Source organism: Tamandua tetradactyla, chromosome 16, assembly GCF_023851605.1.
Source record: "Tamandua tetradactyla isolate mTamTet1 chromosome 16, mTamTet1.pri, whole genome shotgun sequence".
Lineage (NCBI taxonomy): Eukaryota > Metazoa > Chordata > Mammalia > Pilosa > Myrmecophagidae > Tamandua > Tamandua tetradactyla.
In genome coordinates, this window is record NC_135342.1 from 12,978,159 (window position 1) to 13,003,066 (window position 24,908).

The 24,908-nt window shown below is 38.5% G+C and overlaps 1 protein-coding gene across 4 annotated transcripts in view; it reads left to right on the forward strand.

Annotated features, from left to right (window-relative positions):
* Window positions 1-24,908, forward strand: part of LIG1 (DNA ligase 1) — a 119,089-nt gene that overhangs the window by 33,582 nt on the left and 60,599 nt on the right. For all 4 annotated transcript variants that reach the window (XM_077131303.1, XM_077131301.1, XM_077131300.1 and 1 more), the window contains exons 3-4: window positions 635-724; window positions 24,710-24,845. In XM_077131303.1, coding sequence (XP_076987418.1) covers window positions 635-724; window positions 24,710-24,845 — 226 coding nt within the window. The remainder of the gene's footprint in view (window positions 1-634; window positions 725-24,709; window positions 24,846-24,908) is intronic.

Here is a 24,908-nt window from a genome sequence, read left to right on the forward strand (position 1 = left end):
CTCACAAATAGACTGGAGTTGTGGGTTGTTTGGAAAGAAGACTGCAGAGGTGAAGGGCCCTTCTCATGGCCTTATGCCAGGAGTACGTGATGCCTGCCTGTGTTAGTTAGTACGATGGTGCTGGTCAGGTTTCTCCACTGTAAAGTTACAGTTTTCCCCTTTCCATGCTCTACTCTGGAAGCAAGTCCACTAAGTCTAGCCACTCTCAAAGGGAAATCATAACTTACTTTATTTGTTTTCAGAGCACTTGTTATTTAGCTATTTGTTTAATATTTCCTTTTTCATGAGAATGCCATGTCCTTGAGGGCAGGAACTTTATGTGTCGGTTTGCTGCCAAATCCCTAGAGCCTAGCACAGGGCCTGGCACAGAGTGGGTACTTAATCAATATTTGCTGAGTGAATATTGGGGTGTGTTGTATCCTACAGGTGAGTTGGGGCAGAAAAATAAGCTGAGTGTGATCTCTTTTCTCTGTCTGACTCTCAATTTCCTTGTCAGTCAGAGGGGTGTTTGAAATCCTCTGTTATGTGCTGAAACATCAAAAACTGTGGAGGTTGATGTGCCCTGAACATGGAGGGATTCTTGGTGTGGTTATCATTCATCATTTCCTTTTTCTCCCCTCCTGTGTTCCTGTAGGTCATTTTTTCAGCCCATGAAAGAGGGCAAAGCCAAGAAACCAGAGAAGGAAGCATCCAACAGTAGCAGAGAGACAGAGCCCCCTCCAAAGTAAGTATCAGGGTCAGGATGAACCAAATCTATTGACTTTGTGTTATAAACCAAATGGGGTCCTGTTTCACATGTCTTGGCCTTGGTCTAGAGCAGGCTTTCTCCATAAGGCAGAGGAGCTGTCCACTAGCTGCATCTTTATGTTGTCCCATCTAAGTGGAAGAGAGCAGTGTTCTCTCTACTAGTATCTATGTCTCAGATTCCCAGAGAGGACCCAGCTTGGCCTTGCTTGGGTCATGTGATCACCCCGGACCCATCAGCTCGCCCAAGCATGGACTCTGGAGCTAGATTTAGTGTATAGCTTTACTGGGGGACCCTGGAGAAGTAACTTCACCTCCCTGTGTTCCAGTATACTTGTGTGTAAAAGGATATAATAAACTATATGAGGCTTTTTGTGTGGATTCATTGAATTAACACATGTACAACTCTTAGAGCAGTGCGTGGTTCCTAAAAGGTACTAAAAGGTTCCTAAAAGTGATAGGAATGAAGTAGTAATTTTTCAGCAATTTTGATTTTCAATCCATTTCTTTTGCTGTTTATTTACATTGATGTATGTACTTGCATATTTAGTTTATTTTCTGTTTTTTTCTAATTTTTAAAAATATTAGATCATACTGTGTATATTGTTCCTCAGTTTGCATTCTTTTGTTAACATTTTGACTTGAGATTTTTTTCATATATGAGTAGACTTTTTTCCCCTTCTCCTTCTAAAGTGTGTTTGTTTATCCATGTTTGCTTTCATCCTTGTCATGAACATACACAATATTAAAATAAGTCTTGTCACATAATTTTGTGATCTAAGTGTTTTTGTTTACTGCTTGCAGTTTATTCAATTGTTTTCTTATTTATCTGTATCTATGCATTTAGAATGACATAAAGAAAAACTAGAACTTGACCCACGTATTGTATTAGATTTTTCAGTGCTTTTACTGCTTACATATATTCAAGTACTAATCTACTGAGTTTAATCTCATTTCTTATCACTTCTTAAAAACTTTTGCATTCAGTATTTCCATTTCACTTCACAATCCTAAATCATTATTCTACATATTTTCAGTAGTCGTTTTCAAAATTCTAAATTATGTGCTGAAAAATTATTTGCTGAATTCTTTGCTGCTCAAGAGTTCTTAAAAGATTTTTTGTTTTCCAGTTTGGAGTTTTCCGGTGTGAAATCCAGCTGAAGGTTTTTCTACTTTGGCTTTAGGATTGTTTTCTCCCTAGTGTAAGACTATTAATGGTGACTCAGGAATGAGTCATCACTGAGGATTTCCTTTTTTGATACCAGCTGTGCTTTATACATTGTGACTACTCCTATATCCTACAAGTGTTGCTGTATGCAAATGGTTCCCATGATTTTTCATTGAATGACTTCTCAAGCATGAATTATCTGTCACTTCTCCAAGAGGTTTCGTTCTCCTAGTAAAGACTTTTCTCTTTTTCCTTGTTTTAGCAGTTACTACTGTACTGAGTTTTCTTATATTCACCGATGCCTGTGTGTGTCTAAATGATGGTGAACAGTGATTATAGACCTAGGATTTCTGTTCTGTTTTGTTTAAAGAATAAATTATAAATGAAGGATTTTTCCACATTGATTATTATTATTATTTTATCTAATTTTCTTAATAAGCCCTGTGAAGTGAGTACTGCTTTTTGCTCTATTTTACAGATGAGAAAATTAAAACACAGAGAGATTAGTAGCTTGCTCAGGGCCACATAGCTAAGAAATAATAGCCCTGGGCCCATGTCCCTACCCACCGCACCAGACTGCCTCCAGAGGGCACTGCTGTTTCAGAGTCAGCAGTGATTGAAAAGACAAGTGATGTCTGTGAGCACATACAGTCTGTGGGGCTGGGTGACTTATTGGAAGGTTATCTATTTTTTTTTTAATTCAATTTTACTGAGATGTATATTCAAATCCCAAATACCATATAATCTCCAAAGTGTACAATCAGTGGTTCACAGTATCATATGTGCATTCGTCACACAGTTGATGTTTTAACATTTTCATTACTCCAAGAAAAAAAATAAAGTAAAAAAAAAAAAACACCCAGGGATGAGGGCAAGATGTCAGCTTAGTGAGGTGTGGAATTTAATTTGTCCTCCAGAGTAGCTAGTAAATAGCCAGGAACAGTACAGAACAACTGCTGGGGCTAAATCAGCAACTGGACACACAGCGTACACCAGTCTAGACAAGGTGGACCAGCTGAGACCCCACACAGAACTGTAAGTCCCTCAAGCCACGGAGGCTGGCACCCCTCCCCCATGGGTGCAACAGGTTGGTTCCCTGTGGGGAAAGGAAACAGACTTTACTAGCACCAAGGGCTTAGCTCAACCAAGCTTCGCTTGCAGAATTAATTCACAAATTCTGACTACTGAAAATAGGCCCTCAGCACAGAGAAACCTGCAGTAAGCTTTAAAGGTACTAGGAGTTTTTGCCCCAGCAGAGAGGGGGTGGGGCTGGTGGGAAGAAAGAAACAACCCCGAGGCTTTTTGAGTTGGATAGCACAAAGTTCTGTAAAAGGGCTACACCCAGGGTTCTGGGAATATGGCGAAATAGGATAGATCAAGTTCAACCCTGCTCCAAGGAACAGCTAGAGAAAGGATGGGAAGGTGACTGAGATGGCAATTCCAGGAGGGTCTTCTGCAGTACATAAGGAGATCCAGGTTGCAAAAGCTGAAGAACTGAGATGCAGAGAACTGGAGACTGTCCAACTGGTAAACAGCCTGTGGTAGTTAGATTCAGCTGTCAACTTGGCCAGGTGAAGGTGCCTGGATCTATTTTTGTGGACATGAGCCAATGGTATGTGAACCTCATCTGTTGCTGATTACATCTGCAGTCGGCTAGGAGGCGTGCCTGATGCAATAAATGATGCTTAATTTAATTGGCTGGTGCTTAAATGAGAGAGCGCAACAAAGCACAGGCCCAGCAGCTCAGCATACCTCATCTCAGCACTCGCAGCTCAGCCCAGGCCTTTGGAGGTGCAGAAAGAAATCACACCAGGCTAAGTTGTTGGAACCCAGAGGCCTGGAGAGAAGGCCAGCAGAGATCACCCTGTGCCTTCCCACGTAAGAAAGAACCTCAGTGGAAAGTTAGCTGCCTTTCCTCTGAAGAACTAATGAAAAAATCCCCTTTTATTAAAAGTCCATCTCTGGTGTGTTGCATTCCGGCAGCTAGCAAACTAGAACACATCCTAACCTTTCCAAATGGAAGCCTGGAGCCCTCAGGAGTGCACAGACAGGGAGACCGGAACTAGGAACATTCTACCTCTGTTTTCCCCACATTGCAGTCTGCTCCTGTGCTCCAGGGTCTGCTGAGCTGCATCACATACCCATGGCTCCTGCACTGTAACTCTACAACCCTATGACAAACACTCTATATTCAAAGGCACCAGCATAGTGTCCCCAACCTGTGCCTGTACCTGTGCTGGAATACATCACATACTTTGTGCCCCGTCCCGCACCTCGTGTCCTGCTCCTTGTCCGTCCCACAAATACAAGGCTTTGGACTACTGAAGAAAATCAGCTTATATCAATCAAGATATTTACATGCCACGAAGATGACAGAAGACCACTAAGCATATCAAGATGCAGACAGTTATAGCCCAGCCTAATGACCAAATTAAAACACTGGAGAAGACGCAGACTTTGGAACATATTAATCAAAGATGTTCATATAACTTTCCTAAATAAAATAAATGGGATGGCTAATGATGTAAAGGAGATCAGGAATACACTAGAAGAGCATGAAGAGGAAAGAATAAATAGAAAAATAGATATCACAGAGATTAAAGATGTTGCGGACTAAAAAATATACTAGAGACACAACAGAAGATTTGAAGAGGCAGAAGAAAGAATAAACAAGCTAGAGGGCAAGACAACTGATTTTGAACACTCGAGCAAATGGCAAAAAAGATGGAAAATTTTAAATTGGATTTCAGGGAAAAGACGGCCAAAACAAAGCATGCAAATATAAGAATCGTTGGTGTCCCAGAAGGAGAAGACAAGAGTAAAGAACTAGGGAGATTAGTTGAGGATATAATGGGGAAAACTTCCCAACCCTTATAAAGGCCATGAATATGCAAGTCAAAGAAACTCAATGAACTCCTAATAGAATAAATTCAAATAGACCTTCTCCAAGACACATACTAGGGGTGCAAGGGTAGTTCAGTGGTAGAATTCTCACCTGCCATGCAAGAGACCCAGGTTCAATTCCCAGCCCATGCACTTCCCAAACAAAGAAACAAGCAAACAAACAAAAACAAACAGATCAATGAATGGTGCAACAGGGGATACTTACATGAAAAAGAATGAAATGTGACCCTCACAATACAGCTCACAAAAACCAAAACATACTAATCAATCTGTCAGATGAAGAGAAGCAGAAAATCCTGAAAGGAACAAGAGAAAAACAGTCTACTACATACAAGGGAAACTAGATGTTCTAGTTTGCTAGGTGCCAGAATGCAATATACCAGAAATGGAATGGCTTTTAAAAGGGGGTATTTAATAAGTTGCTAATTTACAGTTCTAGGGCCAAGAAAATGTCCCAATTAAAACGTTTATAGAAATGTCCAATCAAAGGCATCCGGGGAAAGATACCTTGGTTCAAGAAGGCTGATGAAGTTCAGGACCTCTCTCTCTCAAGTGAGAAGGCACATGGTGAACACAGTCAGGGTTTCTCACTTGGCTGGAAGGGCACATGGCGAACATGGTGTCATCTGCTAGCTTTCTCTCCTGTTTAATGAAGCTAGCATTATTTTCCTTCTTCATCTCCAAAGGTCTCTGGCTGGTGGACTCTGCTTCTTGTGGCTATGTCATTCTCTGTTCTCTCAGAATCTCCCTCATTCTCCAAAATGTTTCCTCTTTTATAGGACTTCAGAAACTAATCAAGACCCACCCAAATGGGTGGAGATACGCCTCCACCTAATCCAGCTTAACAACCACTCTTGATCAAATCACATCTCCAGGGAGATGATCTAATTACAGTTTCAAACATACAATGCTGAACAGGGATTAGAAGGAACAGCTGCCTTTACAAAATGGGATTAGGATTAAAACATGGTTTTTCTAGGGTACATACATCATTTCAAACTGGCACAGCACATAAGACTGAGTTCAGATTGCTCAATTGGCACTATGGAAGTGAGAAGGCAGTGGACGTGATATATGTAAGATCATAAAAGAGAAAGACTTCCAGTCAAGAATTCTGTACCCAGCCAAATTGTCTTTCAAAACTAAGGAGAGATTAAAATTTTCACAGACAAACAAATGCTTAAATAATTTGTCAACAAGAGACTGGTCCTACAAGAAATACTAAAGGGAGTTCTGCCAATTGGAAAAAAACAGAAAAGGAGAGGGAGGTTTGGAGGAGGGCACAGAATTGAAGAGTACCAGTAAGGGTAACTTAAAAGGATAAAAAGAGAAAGAGGAAAAAGTGTACATAGATCTGACAAAATCCAAAAGATAAGATGGTGGATTCAAGTAACATCTTTTCAGTAATAAGTTTGAATGTTAATGGACTAAACTTACCAATTAAAAGATACAGATTGATAGAACAGATTAGGAAATATAATCCAGGTATATGCTGCTTCAAGAGACTTATCTTAGACACATGGATACAAATAGACTGAAAGTAAAAGGATAGAAAAAGATTTTCCACACAAATTATAACCAAAAGAAAGGAGGAATAGCTATAGAAATATCAGACAAAATAGATTTTGAATGTAAAGACATCATAAGAGACAAAGGACACTGTATAGTAATAAAAGGGACAATTAACCAAGAAGAAATAACAATCATAAATGTTTATGCTTCCTATTCTAGTTTGCTACCTGCTGGAATGCAATATACCAGAAACGGAATGGCTTTTAAGAAAGGGGAATTCAATAAGCTGCTAGTTTGCAGTTCTAATGCTATGAAATTGTCCAAATTAAAACAAGTCTATAGAAATGTCCAGTCTAAGATCAATTGGGGGAAAGATACCTTGGTTCAAGAAGGCTGATGATGTTCAGCATTTCTTTCTCAGCTGGAGGGGCACATGGCGAACATGGCAGCATCTGCTGGCTTTCTCTCCAGGCCCCTTGCATCGTGAAGCCCCCTGGGAGGCGTTTTCCTCCTTCATCTCCAAAAGTCGCTAGCTTCATGTGTCTATGTCATTCTCTCCTCGTTCTCCAAAAGGAACGCTCTTTGAAATGTCTGTTCTTTTATAGTAAACTAATTAAGGCCCATGGAAAATGGGTGGAGACATGTCTCCGTCTAATCAAGTTTAATACCCACAATTGATCGAGTTACATCTCTGTGGACATAACCTAATCAAGTTTCCAGCCTATAGTACTGAAGAGGGATTAGAAGAAACCGTTGCTCCCACAAGATTGATCAGGATTAAAACAGCTTTTCTAGGGTACATAAATCCTTTTAAACCAGCACACTCCCGATCAAGGAGCTCCCAAGTTCATGAGACAGACATTGGCAAAAATGAAGGGAGCAATAATAGTAGGAGACTTCAATATACCACTCTCCTCTATAGATAGAACAACCAGACAGGATCAACAAGGAAATAGAGAAGTTAAAAACTTGATGAATGAATTGGATCTAAGAGACATAGATAGTTCATTACACCCCAAAACACCAGGATATACATTCTTCTCTAGAACTCATGGAACAGTCTCTACGATAGATCATATGCTGGGGCACAAAACAGGTCTTTATAAATTTAAAAACATCAAAATTATTCAAAGCACCATCTCTGATCACAGTGGATTGAAGCTAGGTATCAATAACCACCAAAGAATGAGAACTTTCACAAATATATGGAGATTAAATAACACACTCTTAAACAACCAGTGGGTCAAAGAAGAAATTGCTAGAGAAATTAGTAGCTATCTGAAGTCAAATGAAAACGGAAGTGCAACATATCAGAACTAATGGGATGCAGCAAAGGCTGTGCTGAGAGGAAAATTTATTGCCCTAAATGCCTATATTAAAAAACAAGAGCAAAAATCGGGGACTTAACTACTCACCTAGAGGAACATGAGAAAGAACAGCAAACTAACCCAAAAGCAATAGAAGAAGAGAAATAACAAAGATTAAAGCAGAGTTAAATGAATGGTTGAACAAAAGAACAGAGAGTGCCAATAAAACCAAAAATTGTTTCTTTGAGAAAATCAATAAAATCGATCACCCACTAACAAAGCTGATGAAGAAAGAAGGAGGATGCAAATAAACAAAATGAGAAATGAGTGGGGGGTCGTTACCATAGACCCTGAAGAAATAAAAGAAATCATAAGACGATACGATGAACAACTATATGCCCATAGACAACTTAGATGAAATGGACAAATTCCTGGAAACACACAAACAAATTGCTTCAGATAGCTACTAATTTCTCTAGCAATTTCTTCTTTGACCCACTGGTTGTTTAAAAGTGTGTTATTTAATCTCCATATATTTGTGAAAGTTCTCATTCTTTGGTGGTACACTGACTCAGGAAGAAATAGATCTCCACAAACCCAATCACAAATAAAGAGCTTCAATCAGTCATCAAAAATTTTCCTACAAAGAAAAGCCCAGGGCCAGATAGCTTCACAGGAGAATTTTATCAACCATTCCAAAAAGAACTAACACCAATCCTGCTAAAATTTTCCCAAAAAATGAGGGAAAAGGAACACTACTTAACTCATTTTATGAAATAACATCACTTTAATACCAAAACCGGTAAAGATGCTACAAGAAAGGAAAACTATAGGCCAATCTTCCTGATGAACATAGATGCCAAAATTCTCAACAAAATACTAGGAAATCAAATTCAACAACACATTAAAAGAATTATACAGTACGCCCAAATGGGGTTTATACTAAAAATGCAAGAATGGTTCAACGCAAGGCAACCAGTTAATGTAATACAGCACATTAACAAGTCGAAAGGGAAAAATCACATGATCATCTTGATTGATGCTGAAAAAGCATTCAACAAAATTTAATATCCTTTTCTAATACAAACCCTTCAAAAGATTGGGATGAAAGGTAACTTCCTCAATATAATAAAGGCCATATATGAAAAACCCATAGATAGCGTTGTACTCAATGAAGAGAGACTGAAAGCTTTCCCCCTCAAATCAGGAACGAGACAAGAATGCCCTCTGTCACCACTGTTATTCAATATTGTACTAGAAGTTCTATCTAGAGCAATTAGGCAGGACAAAGAAATAAGAGGCATCCAAATTGGAAATGAAGAAGTAAAACGTTAATTATTTGCAGGTGACGTGATCCTAGAAAAATCCTGAGAAACCTACAACAAAGTTACTTGAGCTAATAAATTCAGCAAGGTGGTGGGATATAAAATGAATGTGCAAAAATCAGTAACATTTCTGTACACAAGCAATGACCTGAGGAGACAGTTAAGGAAAAAATTCCATTCAGAGTAGTAACCAAAAGAATCAGGTACCTAAGTATGAGCATAACTAGGGATGTAAAGGACTTGTACACAGAAAATTACATAACATTGTTAAAAGAAATCAAAGATCCAAATAGATGGAAAGGCATTCCCTGCTCATGGATAGGTAGGTTAAATATAATTAAGATGTCAGTTCTACCCAAATTGATCTGCAGATTCAACGCAGTACCAATCAAAATTCCAACAACCTACTTTGAAGACTTGAGAAAGCTAGTTACCAAATTCATCTGGAGAGAAAAGAGACCCCGAATATCTAAAAGCATCCTAAAGAGAAAAAATGAAGTGGGAGATTTAACACTAGCTGACTTTAAAACTTATAAAGACACAGTGGTCAAAACAGCATGGTACTGGTGCAAAGATAGAAGTATTGACCAATGGAATCGAATTGAAAGTGCAGAAATAGACCACCAATGGTCAACTTATTTTTGACAAGGCCCCCAGTCCACTGAACTGGGACAAAGTAGTTTTTTCAATAAATGAGCATAGGAGAATTGGATATCAATAGCCAAAAGAATGAAAGAGGACCCTTACCTCACACTCTATACAAAAATTAATTCAAAATGGATCAAACACCTAAATATGAGAACTAGTAACATAAAGCTTCTAGAAGAAAATGTAGGGAAACATCTTCAAGACCTAGTAATAGGAGGTAGCTTCTTAAACTTTACACCCAAACACAAACCACAAAAGAAAAAATAGGTAAGTGGAAACTCCCCAAAATCAAATGCTTTTGTACCTCAAAAGATTTTGTCAAAAACGTGAAGAGACAGTTAACTCAGTGGGAGAAAATATTTGGAAATCACGTATTGAACAAAGGTTTGATATCCTGTATGCATAAAGAAATCGTACAACTCAATAACAAAAGAACAGACAACCCAATTTTAAAATGGACTGAAGATATGAATAGGCATTTTTCTGAAGAGCAAATACCTATGGCTCAAAAGCACATGAAGAGATACTAAAAAATGAAAGCGGGGGGAGGTTCCAAGGTGGCGGCTTAGCGATGTGTGGAATTTAGTTTGTCCTCCAGAGCAGCTAGTAAATAGTCAGGAACAGTACAAACAACTGCTGGGGCCACATCAGTGACCGGACACACAGCATACATCCGACTGGACAAGCTGGACCAGCTGCAATCCCACACAGAACTGTAAGTTCCCCGAGTCATGGAGACCAGCGCCCCTCCCTTGCAGACTGGTTCCTGGAGGGGAAAGAAAAGAGATTTTACTAGCATCAGAGACTTAGCTCAACCAGGCTCCATTTGCGGAATAAATTAACAAATTCTAACTACTGAAAATAGGCCCCCAGCTCATATAAATCTTGAATAAGAGCCAAAGGTACTAAGAATTTGTTTCCTGGCACAGAGGGGGCAGGGCTGATAGTAAAAAAAAAAAAAAAAAAAAAAAAGACCAGAGGGTTTTTGGATTGTACAGTGCAAAATACTTGAAAAGTGCTGGTCCCCCAAAAAAGGGGGTGGGGAGCACATAGAACCTGGCGATACATAGAGCAAAGTACCAACTTAAGCTCTTGATTAACAAACCTAAGGACTGGGGATCCTGCTCTGAAAAAGATTTTTTTTTTTTTTTAGCTTTGTTTCTACTAATTAACACCTCGTTAAATAGAAGTACAAGGCTTCTCAGGCTCTAGCTACCCCAGACAAAGGCAGAATTAAGCTTGTCTGTGAGACAAAGAGGCTGGTCAGATGAAAGGAACTAATTCCTTGGAGGCTGTGCCTTCCCCACAAGAAGGGTGGGGCCTAGCTCAGATGGAATCCCTCCCTCAAGGAATTCAGGCCCCAGGAACTGGAAAACTGAAGCAATTAAAGCCAGCCTACAACCTTTCCTCTGTCTCAACCACACCTCAAGAGGGAGAATTTGCTGCAGTTAAAGGCAGCGCATCACTTTATGCTGGCAGGAAACTGCAGGCAGATAAGCATCACATACTGGGAAGGATAGGAAAAACAGAGTCTAGAAGTTTCATAGGAAAGGCTGTCAACCTGCTGGGTCTCACCCTCAGGGAAAACCAATACAGGTGACTCTTTTCTCCTGAGAGAAGGCCAGGGTGGTCTGGAAAAATCTAACTGGAGTCTATAATATCTAAATAGAACCTCCTAAAAAGAAAAAGAAAAAGAAAAAAAAAAAGGCTCCATATAGGCAGGGCAAGAAGCAGAAAAATAAGACCTGAAAAATTCTGACCCATTAAACAAAACCTATGCTAGAGTCTAGAATTAGCTGAACATAATGTCAAAGGACAGATAGAGAACAGAGCCATCAGCAAGAAAATCCTAGGTAAAAGACTGAAAACAATCTCCAGAATAAACTAATAAAGGAACTTAAATGCCTAGACATCAGCAAAAAAAACAAGTCATACTAGGAAAATTGAATATATATAGCCCAATGAAAGGAACAAACCAGCAATTCAAATGAGATGCAGAAGTTGAAACAACTAATTCAGGGTGTTCGAACAAACATAGAGAATCTCATCAAAAATCAAATCAGTAGTTTGAAGGAGGATATAAGAAGGCAATGGGTGAACAAAAGAAGAAATTGAAGGTCTGAAAAAACAAATCACAGAACTTATGGGAATGAATGCACAGTAAGAGAGATGAAAAAAAATGGAAACCTACAACATTAGATTTGAAGAGGCAGAAGAAAGGATTAGTGAACTGGAGGACAAGACATCTGAAATCTGACATGCAATAGAAAATATAGGGAAAAGAATGGAAAAATATGAGTAGGGACTCAGGAAATTGAATGACAATATGAAGCACATGAATATGTGTTGTGGGTGTCCCAAAAGAAGAGAAGAAAAAAGGAGGAGAAAGACTAATGAAGGAAATTATCACTGAAAATTTCCCAACTCTTACGAAAGACTTAAAATTACAGATACAAGAAGTACAGCATACCCCAAACAGAATAGATCCAAATAGACCTAGTCCAAGACACTTACTAATCACACTGTCAGATGTCAAAGAGAAAGAGAGAATTTTGAAAGCAGCAAGAGTAAAGCAATCCATCACATACAAGGAAAGCCCAATAAGACTATGTGTAGGTTTCTGAGCAGAAACCATGAAGGCGAGAAGACAGTGGTACTATATATTTAAGATTCTAAAAGAGAAAAACTACCAACTAAGAATTCTATATCCAGCCAAACTGTCCTTCAGAAATGAGGGGGAAGGCAGTGCGACGGTGGCTCACTGGCAGAATTCTTGCTTCCCATGCTGGAGACCCAGGTTCAATTCCCGGTGCCTGCCCATGCAAAAGAAAAATAAATGAGGAGTAATTAAAACATTTGCAGACCAAAAAAAATCAGAGAGATCTGTGACTGAGAGACCAGCTTTGCGAGAAACACTAAAGGGAGCACTAGAGGCAGATAGGAAAAGACAAGAGAGAGGTGTGGAGAAAAGTGTAGAAATGAAGACTATCAGTAAAGGTAAAAAGAGAAAAAAATTAGATATGACATATAAAATCCAAAATGCGAAATGGTAGAACAAAGGTACTGCCCTTATAGTAATAACACTAAATGTTAATGGATTAAACTCTACAATCAAAAGACATAGACTAGTGGAATGGATTAAAAAATAGGACTCATGTATATGCTGTCTTCAGGAGACACATTTTAGACACAAGGACAAAAACAGATTGCAAGTGAAAGGTTGGGAAAAGGTATTTCATGCAAACAACAATCAGAAAAGAGCAGGAGTAGCTATACAATAACTGACAAATTAGACTTCAAATGTAAAACAATTAAAAAGACACTATGTATTAATAAAAGGGAAAATTCAACAAGAAGACATAACAATCATAAATATTTATGCACTGAGCCAGAGTGCTCCAAAATACACGAGGCAAACATTGAAAAGAGAAATAGACACATCTACCATAATAGTTGGAAACTTCAATTTCCTGCTCTCATCGATGGATAGAACATCTAGACAGAGGATTACTAAAGAAATGAGAATCTGAATAATACAATAAACAAACTAGACTTAACAGACATTTATAGAACATTACACCCCACAACAGCAGGATACACCTTTTTCGCAAGTGCTCATGGATCATTCTCAAGGATAGACCATATGCTGGGTCACAAAGCAAGTCTCAATAAATTTAAAAAGATTGAAATCATGCAAAGCACTTTCTTGGATCATAAAGGAATGAAGTTGGAAATCAATAACAGGCAAAGTGCCAGAAAATTCACAAATATATGGAGGCTCAACAACACACTCTTAAACAACCAGTGGGTCAAGGAAGAAATTCTAAGAGAAATCAGTAAATATCTTGAGGCAAATGAAAATGAAGACACAACATATCAAAACTTATGGGACACAGCAACGTCAGTGCTAAGAGGAAAATTTATTGCCTTAAATGCCTATATCAAAAAAGAAGAAAGAGCAAAAATTGAGGACTTAACTGTTCAGTTGGAAAAACTAGAGAAACAACAACAAACTAACCCCAAAGCAAGCAAGAGGAAAGAAATAAAGACTAGAGCAGAAATAAATGAAATTGAGAACATGAAAATAGTCGAGAAAATCAAAACCAGATGTTGGTTCTTTGAAAAAAATCAATAAAATCGATGGACCATTAGCAAGGTTGATAAATGGAAAAAGAGAAAGGATGCAAATAAATAAAATCAGAAATGGAAAAGGAGACATAACCACTGACCCTGCAGAAATAAAGGAGGTAATGAGAGGATACTATGAGAAACTTTATGATAATAAACTAGACAATGTAGATGAAATGGACAACTTCCTAGAAAGACATGAACAACCAACATTGACTTGAGAAGAAATAGATGACCTCAACAAACCAATTACAGATAAAGAAATTGAATCAGTCATCCAGAAGCTCCCCCAAAAAAGCAAAGTCCAGGACCAGATGGCATCACATGTGAATTCTACCAAGCATTCAAGAAAGAATTAGTACCAGTCCTGCTCAAACTCTTCAGAGATTTGAAGAGGAGGAAAGGCTACCTAACTCATCCTATGAAGCCATTATCACCCTCATACCAAAGCCAAAGATACTAGAAGAAAAGAAAATTACAGCCAATCTCTCTAATGAATATAAATGCAAAACTCCTCAACAAAATTCTTGCAAATCAAATCTAGCAGCAGATTAAAAGAATTATACACCATGACCAAGTGGGGTTTATTCCAGCTATGCAAGGATGGTTCAACAGAAGAAAATCAGTTAATGCTATTCACTGTATCAACAAATCAAAGCAGAAAAACCACATGATCTCGATTGATGCAGAGAAGGCTTTTGACAAAATTCAACATCCTTTCTTGATGAAACAACTTCAAAGGATAGGAATAGAAGGGAGCTTCCTCAACATGATAAAGGGAATATATGAAAAACCCACAGTTAACATCATCCTCAATGGGGAAAGACTGAAAGCTTTCCCCCTAAGATCAGGAACAAGGCAAGGATGTCCACTGTCACCATTGTTATTCAGCATTGTATTGGATGCTCTAGCCAGAGCAATTAAACAAGAAAAGGAAATACAAGGCATCAGAATTGGAAAGGAAGAGGTAAAACTCTAACTGTTTGCAGATGATATACTATATGTTGAAAACCCCGAAAAATCCACAGCAAAAGTACTAGAGCTAATAAATGAGTACAGCAAAGTGTCAGGTTACAAGATCAACACTCAAAAATTTGTAGTGTTTCTATACATTTGTAATGAGCATTCTGAGGAGGAAATAAAAAATTCCATTTACACTTGCAGCTAAAAGAATAAAATACTTAGAAGTAAATTTAACTAAGGATACAACAGATCTATACAAAGAAAACTACAAGAAATTGCTAAGAGAAATCACCGAAGACCTAAATAAATGGAAGGGCATACTGTGTTCATGGATTGGAAGACTAAATATAGTTAAGATGTCAATTCTGCCTAAATTGATTTACAGATTCAATGCAATACCAATTAAAATCCCAAGAACTTACTTTGCAGAAAAAGAAAAACCAGTAACCAAATTTGGAAGGGCAGGGTGCCCCAAATAGCTGAAACAATCTTGAGAAGGAAATTGAAGTTGGAAGTCTCACACTGCCTGACTTGAAGGCATATTAGGAAGCCACAGTGGTCAAAACAGCCTGGTGCTGGCATAAAGATAGATATACTGACCAATGCAATTGAATAGAGTGTTCAGATATAGACCCTATCATTTATGGACAATTGATCTTTGATAGGGCAGTCAAGCAACTCACCTGGGACAGAGCAGTCTCTTCAATAAATGTTGCTTGGAGAGCTGATTATCCATATGCGAAAGAATGAAAGAGGTTCTATATCTTTGAATAATTTTTATACAAAAATTAACTCAAAATGGATCAAAGACCTTAACATTAGAGCTAAGACCATGAAACTTTTAGAAAAAAATGTAAGAAACTATCTTATAAAACTTGTAATAGGGAGAAGTCTTCTAGATCTTATACCCAAAGCATAAGTATTGAAGAAAGAAATAGATAATTGGGAACGTCTCAAAATTAAACACTTTTGTGCATCAGAGAACTTTGTCAAGAAATAAAAAAGCAGCCTATACAATGGAAGGCAGTATTTGGAAATATAAGATAAGGGTTTAGTATCTAGAATATTTAGAGAGATTCTTCAACTGAACAACAAAAAGACAAACAACCCAATTACAAAATGGGCAAAAGACATGAACAGACACTTCACCGAAGAGGAGATATAAATGGCTAAAAGGCACATGAAAAGATGTTCAACTTCCCTTGGCTATTAGGGAAATGCAAATCAAAATCACAATGAGATATTATCTGACACCCACTAGAATGGCCATTATCAAGAAACAGAAAACAAGTGCTGGAGAGGATGTAGAGAAAGAGGCACACTTTTCCACTATTAGTGGGAATGTAAAATGGTATAACCATTGTGGAAGGCAGTTTGGTGGTTCTTCAGGAAGCTAAGTATAGAATTTACATAGGATCAAGCAATACCATTGCTAAGTATCTATTCAGAGGGCATGAGGGCAAGGACACAAACAGAAATTTGCACATCAATGTTTATAGCAGCAATATTTACAATTGCCAAGAGATGGAAACAGTCCAAATGTCCATCAACAGAGATGAGTGGCTAAACAAGCTGTGGTATATATGTACAATGGACTATTATGCAACTGTAAGACAGAATAAAGTCATGAACCGTGTAACAACATGGATGGGCATTAAGGTTGTTATGCTGAGTGAGATTAGCCAGAAACAAAGGGACAAATACTGTATGGTCTCACTGATATGAACTACCATTAATGAGTGAACTTGGAGAATTTCAGTTAAGAATACAAGTTATCAGGGGATAGAAATAGGGTAGAGATTGGCTAATTGGGGCTGAAGGGATACAGATTATACAACAGCACTAATTCTAAAAATTCAGAAATGGATAGCATAATGCTACCTGATTATAGCACAATAATCTAAGTACACTGAATGAAGCTGAATGTGAGAACGATAGAGGGAGAAGGGTTGGGGACCCATATGAAACCACAAGGAAAGACAATAAGGACTGAGATGGTGTAATGTAGGAATGCCTGGAGTGTACAATGATAGTGACTAAATGTACAAATTAAAAAATGTTTTTGCATGAGGAAAAACAAAGGAATGTCAGTATTGCAGGGTGTTGAAAATAGATGGTCATTCATAGTTTAAAACTTCAACTTCTGTATGAGTAAAGCAAGGAATGTTTATTTGGTACAAAATTTACATTTTTAGTGCATTTCCTAATTTAACTTATATGGACAGTTTAGTTAACACCACACATACATGGAACCTTGAATAGGGCATGAGATTTTTTTGGTTTGTCCAGGTTAGTGTGATGCCCCGATAAATCCCAGAGTGATTTGAACAGTGAATACAGAAGTATTTGCAAAATCCTCTTGGGGGATTGGGGAGAAAGGCAGAAAACTTCAGCTTCCCCATTTGGAGAATTCCTGATATTCTTGCAAGCGGGGGGGCAATCAAATCAGTAGGCTGAGCCCTGAAAATCTTGAGGTTTGCCCCTATGAAACTTATCCCCGCAATGGATAGGCGAAGCCTACTTAAAATTAGGCCTAAGAGTTACCCCCAGAGAACCTCTTCTCTTGCTCAGATGTGACCTCTTTCTCTCTCAGCCAACACGATAGGCGAACTCACTGCCTTCCCCCACTTTACGTGGGACATGGCTTCCAGGGCCATGTAAACTTCTCTGGTGTTGTGGGACAGAAATCCTAGAATGAGCTTGGACTTGCCATTGAGGCATTGAAAAAACTTTCTCGACCAAAAGGGGGAAGAGAGAAATGAGACAAAATAAAGTGTCAGTAACTGAGAGATATCAAACAGAGTCAAGAGGTTATCCTGGAGGTTATTCTTACACATTATATAGTTATTCCCTTTTTAGTTTATGGTGTATTAGAGTGGCTAGATGGGAGGACCTCAAACTACAGTTCTGTTCCATCAGCCATGTTTCTTGACTATGTGACTGTGAAAAACTTGTATCTGATACTCACTCCTTTTACCTTATGGTATGGACAGATGAATAAAATATATGGATAAGAAATAAACAAATAATAGGAGGAACAAAGGTTAAAATAAATTGAGTAGATTGAAGTACTAGTGGTCAATGAGAGGGATGGGTAAGGGGTATGGCATGTATGAGTTTTTTTTTCTTTCTTTCTTTTGCTAGAGAGATTCAAGTGTTCAAAAAAATGATCATTGGTGATGAATACACAACTATGTGATGATTTTGTGAGCCATCGATTGTAACCATGTCAAGAATATTTGTTTGTTGTTTACAATAAAAATACTAAAAATAAAAAGTACATGAAGAGATGCTCATTTTCATTAGTTATAAGGGATATGCAGATCAAGACTACGATGAGATACCACCTCACACCTATAAGAATGGCTGCTATTAAAATAATAGGAAACTATAAATATTGGAGATGATGTGGAGAAACTGGGACACTTGAGCACTGCTGGTAGAAATGTATAATGGTACAGCCACTTTGGAAGACAGTTTGGTGGTTCCTTAGGAAACTAAATATCGAGTTGTCTTATGACCCGGCAGTAGCACTACTTATTATATACTCAGAAGAGCTGAAAGCAGTGACAGAAGCAGATATTTGCACACTGATGTTCATAGCAGCATTATTCACAGTCGCCAAAAGATGGAAACAATCCAAGTGCCCATCAACAGACGAATGGATTAGCAAAATGTGGTGTATACATATGGTGGAATATTATGCAGTAGTAAGACAAAAAGATGTCCTGAAGCACATGACAAGATAGATGAGCCTTGAGAACATAATGCTGAGTGAATGAAGCCAGAATCAAAAGAATAGATACTGTATGACTCCACTTTTTTGACCATGGTGGTTGAAGGATGCACTGACTGAGAAGTAGATTGGTGAATGATGGTGTACACATATGAGTGAATATTGTACTGCTACAAAAAGGAAGGGAGTTTTAAGATAGGCAACATTGTAAATGAACATATGGGACATTTGATGAGGCAAAATAAGGCAGAAAGAAAAGACCAAACATGGTATGGTCTCATTTAGAAAATGCTTGTAAGAAAACGGGCCTAGATTGTAAGCTCTTATAGCAGTCACATTTTGTCCAGAGTGATAATTACTATTTCTGGATTTTTAGGGACTGTTTTATTTATGTGTAACCTGGTATTCAGAGATAAGAACAAAGGCGATCAAGTCCGGATTAAGGTCATTCAGAACACAGGTGTAAGGAAGACATTGTTTATATTTTAGAACATCACCTACTCTTTGAGACCAAAGGAAGAAAGGTTTATTTTGTTTAAACAATCAAAGCTCAAGGAGCCCAGAATAAAAATGAGGGCCCTTAATCCTGAAAAGCTTAATGTAATGCCAGGATATATGCCAGAATATATTAAGCAGATAATCAAAAAGTATTGGCAAAGTTCCTTGAGGGATGGGATTAAAAATATGCAGCTATTAAACTTCACCACTGGGGAAACCCCTGATACTGTGTCAAACATGGGGGACACCCAAATCAGTAGGCCACGCCCTTGATCTTGAGGCTTGCTCTTGTGAAGCTTAAGTATGTAGCAGATAAGCTTAGCCTACCTGTAGGTATGCCTAAGAGTCACCTCTGAAGGATCCCTTGTTGCTCAGATGTGGCCTCAGTCTTTCTAAGCCCAACTCTGCAAGTGAAATCTTTGCCCACCCCACTATGTGGGCCATGACATCCAGGGGTGAAAGTCTCCCTGATGATGTGGGAGATGACTCCCAGGGATGAATCCAGACCTGGCACCGTGGGATCAAGAATTCTATCTTGACCAAAAGGGGAAAAAGAAGTGTTATAATAAAGTGTCAGTGGTAGAGTTCAAATAGAGTCAAGAGGCTACTCTGGAGGTTGTTCTTATGTAAACTTCAGATAAACATTGCTTCCTATCATAACTGCCAAACCCCAACCAAAACCATTCCAGCCAATCCTAAAGAACACCTAGGGCAATATATAAGATTCTACAAAAGTTCCATGCACTAGGGTAACTTTCCAGAAACCTGCATGCTTCAGATGGGACCCTGGACCATATACATCCTGAAACCTAGAGGGGTCAGCCTTTCCAGAACTTCAGCTAGTTCTGTCTCCTGACCCCTTAATAACTGACAGCCCTTCCAACATGAAAAAGATAGAATGGGTATAGCCTAACAATGAGAGAAATATCCCTAACAGTGAGAGAAAGAGCAAAGGAGATGGTGGAAGATAGGCTTTAACACACGAGTATGATTGCTGAATCATTATATTCATATCTTTTAGCCTCCAATATCTTACATCAGCTAGAAGTAAAAACCTAAAATTTTGGAATTGTAACCCAAACCAAACTCTGAAGTCAGTTCTACAATTAATTGTTGTGCTGTGCTTTGATATTTATTGCTATTTTGTATATATATTATTTTCACAAAACAAGAAAAAAAAGTTGATTGTGATAATAAAAGAATATTTATTCTTTCTAGCCTCCAATGTTCTGAAGCAGCAAGAAGGAAAAATCTGAGAGGATGGTATGGTAGATAGCTCATGACAAACTCTGGGATGTGTCCTGGAACTACTTGTTGAAAGTGCTTTGAAAACTATTGCTTTTTTCTTTCTTTGTTTTGTATATATGTTATATTTTACAATTAAAAAAAAGTTAAAAAAAAAAAAAAGATGCCCAAAATATTCCATACATACCCTTCACTCCTCCCCATTATTTCATTATTTATTTATTTTTTTGTCCCCCTTTTTTCATTCGTCTGTCCATAGACTAGATAAAGGGAGAGCCAGTCACAAGGTTTTGATAGCACACAGTCACAACTTAAAAGCTCTAAATTTATTCAGTCGTCTTCAAGAATCAAGGCTATTGGATTACAATTCAACAGTTTCAGGTATTTCTCTCTAACTACAATAATACCAAAAATTGAAAAGGGATACCTATATACTGCTTACCAAGCCTCCAGAATGACCTTTCAACTCTATTTGAAATCTTTCAGCCACTGAAACTCTGTTTTGCTTCATTTCTCTTTCCCTTTTTGGTCTCGAAGACTCCCCCTACCACAGTTTCAGGGACAGGCTCATTCCATGGGAGTCATGTCCCATGTAGTGGGGAGTGCAGGGAGTTCACCTGTAGAGTTGGCTTAAAGAGAGAGAGGCCACATCTGAGCCACAAGAAGGTCTCTGTGGGTGACTCTTAGGCAAAATCATAAGTAGGTTTAGCTTCTCCTCTGCAAGAATAAGTTTCATAAGGGCAACCCCCAAGATCAAGGGCCTGGCCCATAAAATTTGCAGTCCCCAATGATTGAGAGAATATCAGGTCTTTCTCAGATGGGGAAGTTTAATATTTCTACCTTTTCCCCCAGCCCCTCAAGGAGGCTTTGCAAGTACTTTTACATTTTCTGTCCAGATTACTCTGGGATGTATCGAGACATCATGCTAACCTGTACAAACCAAAAAGATCTCACTCTCTGTTCAAGGTTCCATGTAATTATGGTGTTTGAATAAGCTGGACCACACAAGTTAGATTAGATAGCTACTGACAATATACATTTTTCACCAAATAAACATCTCTTCCTTTGGTCTCACACCAAAGTTGAAGTCTTAAAATACAGTCAATATCATCTTTTACCTTTTAGTCTAATTTCTTTTAGTCCTACCCACATCAGCTTCATTCATATCTCTGATTGAAGTCTGATCACGTTTTCAGTGTTTTTAACCATTGCTGTATGGGGTAATGCTGAGTTTCATAGCTGCAGAACTCTCGCTCTGAGTCTCAGTGTCATATAAATACCCAAAGTTCCAGGGAATGACCAGGATGTACACAAAGAGCTCAGTGTCTCGGAATTTAGAAATTATAGTTACAACTCTGGAATAGATGTGACTGCTGTAAGGGCTTGCAATCTAGGAATCTTTACAATGGACTTTCATCTGATAATCTGTGCTCTTGGTTTCAATTCTCAGAGTTTGCACATTATAGTTAGTCCATATTAGTGAGGCATAATTATAATTGTTTTTTCGTTTCTGGCTTATTTCATTCAGCATAATGTCCTCAAGTTTCATTTATCTAGTTGCGTGCTGCACATCCATATTAGCTATTACATGGAATTTCTCTCACATATAAATCCTCTGGTTTATCAGTTGGAGCAGTAGATGAAGATGATTCCACTTTATTACACTTAAATTGTAAGTTCTCTTGTGGTGTATATGGTCATACCTTCTATGGATTCTTTCCAATATGAATTTTCTTAAGTTGACATGATGACTAAAAAACTTTTCCAGATTGACTATACACAGTGTCTCTTCAGTGTATCCAGGCTAAAGCTATGGCTGATGGTTCTTTCATATTCAACATTTTTATAGTGTGAATTCGCTCATGTTGTTGAAGGTCAGAACATGTACTGAAGGCTTTCTTACATAGGTACGTTCATAGGGTTTCTCTTTAGTGTGAGTTTTTCCTCTTTCATTCCTCTTACATGCTGCCTTATTTTCCATTTTATGGATATATTATAGAATTTGTTTAACATTCTTCTACTGTTGGATATTTGGGTTGTTTCCCTTTTGTGGCTATAGCAGTCTGTGCTGCAGTAGTCTACATGTGTGTCTTCTTGAGCACGTGTACAAATGTCTAGGAAAGATACCTATATGAGGAATTATACACTGTAATTGCAAATAATTCAACTCAGACAGTAGGAAAGAGTTTGAAGTCCTTCAAGTGTTTACTGCCTATTCACTGGTGAACTACTTTTGCCAGTTTAATGTATCTCCTCCCAAACCTTTTAAAAATGCGTATAAGAATATGTGCACCTAACACAGTTACTGACACATAGTAAGTGCTCAGTAAATATTTATTGAATGAATAAGTATTCCCCTTACTTATATATTGGCTAGCAGGGACTCTCATTTTGGTTGCTCTTACATCTCTGGCAGCTGGCACAGTGCTGGACATATTGATGCACAATAATAGACACCATTTATTTCTAAATAGCAAAAGCAGGACTATTCACCCCCAAGAGAGCCTCTTTTGTTGCTCAGATATGGCCTCTCTCTCCAGCCAATATGATGAGCAGTCTCACCACCCTCCCCCTCTCTGCGTGGGACATGACTCCCAGGGGTGTGGACCTTCCTGGCAACATGGGACAAAGATCCTAGAATGAGCTGAGACTCAGCATTAAAGGACTGAGAAAAACCCTAGAATGAGCTAAGAGTTAACATCAAGGGATTGAGAGAACCTTCTGGACCAAAAGGGGGAAGAGTAAAATGAGACAAAGTGTCAATGGCTGAGAGATTCCAGACAGAGTCGAGAGGTTATCCTGGAGGTTATTCTTACGCATTAAGTAGATATCACCTTGTTGTTCAGGATGTGGTGGAGAGGCTGGAGGGAATTGCCTAAAAATGTGGTGCTGTGTTCCAGTAGCCATGTTTCTTGATGATGATTGAACAATTATATAGCTTTCACAATGAGACCCTGTGAATGTGAAAACCGTATGTCTGATGCTCCTTTTAGCTACTATATCAACAGAAGAGTAGAACATATGGAATAAAAATAAATAATAGGGGGGACAAATGTTAAAATAAATTCAGTTTGAAATAGTGGTAAATGAAAGCAAGGGGTAAGGGATATGGTACATATAGTTTTTTTTTTCTCTATTATCATTTTATTTCTTTTTCTGTTGTCTTTTTATTTCTTTTTCTAAATCAATGCAAATGTACTAAGAAATGATGATATGCAACTATGTGATGATATTAAGAATTACTGATTGTATATGTAGAATGGAATGATATGTAATGTTTTGTTTGTTAATTTTTTTTAATTAATAAAAAAAGTTAAAAAGGACTATTTTATATGCATATTGCATATATATCGGCAGACATTCGTATATTTTTTACATTCATGGGCTGAAGCTATACATATTCATTTATTCAGTAGATACCTACTGAGTATCTTCTGTGTGGCAGGCATGGCTCTAAGACCCCACGAATTAGCATTGAACAGGGTCAACAGTTATTCCTCCCATAGAGTTCACCTGCTTTGTTTCTTTTTTCACAAAACAAACTTAGAGCCCTTTCCATAATGCTTCATATAAACCCACTTCGTTCTTTTTAATGATGTTTCATAAAATGAATGTGCCATCATTGACCTAAGTAGGAACCTATTTGTGTATATGTTGTCTCTTCATCCAGGCAGTGAACTCTGTGAATGCAGAAACCTTTTGGGATCAGCTGTGTCCCAGCACCTTCAACAGCCTCCATCAGCACACACTGCGATATATTGTGATGGTGTGTCTGTCTTCCCCACCAGACTGGGAGCACTTCAGGGACAGTGTCAGGGAAGAGGTTGGGCTGCTTTACTAGCAACTAAAGTCACAGTGACTTAGTTGAAATAAAAGTTACATTTTTCTTGCTCATAAAACTAAGCTATTAGTCAGTTTAGGGCAAGTAGGTGACTTTGTACCACTAAGTTGTCCATAGATCCAGGTTCCCTCTCTTGTGACTATTCTCTAGGGTGTGGCCTTATCTGCATTGTCAAAGCAGGTCAGCCAGTCTGAGTTCCAGGGATGAGACAGTGTGGAGAGCAAGCAGCCAGGGGCAAGTGGCATGTATTATTCATACCACTTAGATCTTTTTGGTCAGAACTCAGCACATGGCCATCCCAAGCTACAGGGGAGTCTGGAAAGTATAGTCCCTCACTAGGCAGCCATGTACCTAGCTAAAACTCAAGGACTTGTATGATTCAGAGAAGAAGATCCAAATGGATCTTGTTGGCTGGTCTCTGCCCTAGACAGGGATTATGTCTGCTTATCAACATTTATCAACATTGCCTGTCATACGGTGGGCACACAGGAGGTCTCTAGTGATGCATGAGTGATGAACAAATGAAATGACTAGATGGATGATTGGGTGAGAGTGTGCTGAGGAGGCATTTAGAAAATGTTCATTGAATGCTTGAAATGAAAGGAAGGGAATGAAATGTAGTGAAGGAATTGGAGTTTTTCGGGTATTACCGCCCTCATCTGCTGTACCACCCCAAAATCCCACTTCCAGGGTGGCGCTGAAGGAGCGGAATGGAGTGTTGCCTGAGAACGAATCCCCAGTGAAGAGGCCAGGAAGGAAGGTGGCCCGGGTCCTGGGCAGTGAAGGGGAGGAGGAAGACAAAGCCCTCACACCCCCTAAAGGCCAGGTAGGTCCCCATCTCTTACCAGCCTGCTCGCTTTTACCGAGGAAGTGAATGAGATGATGGATC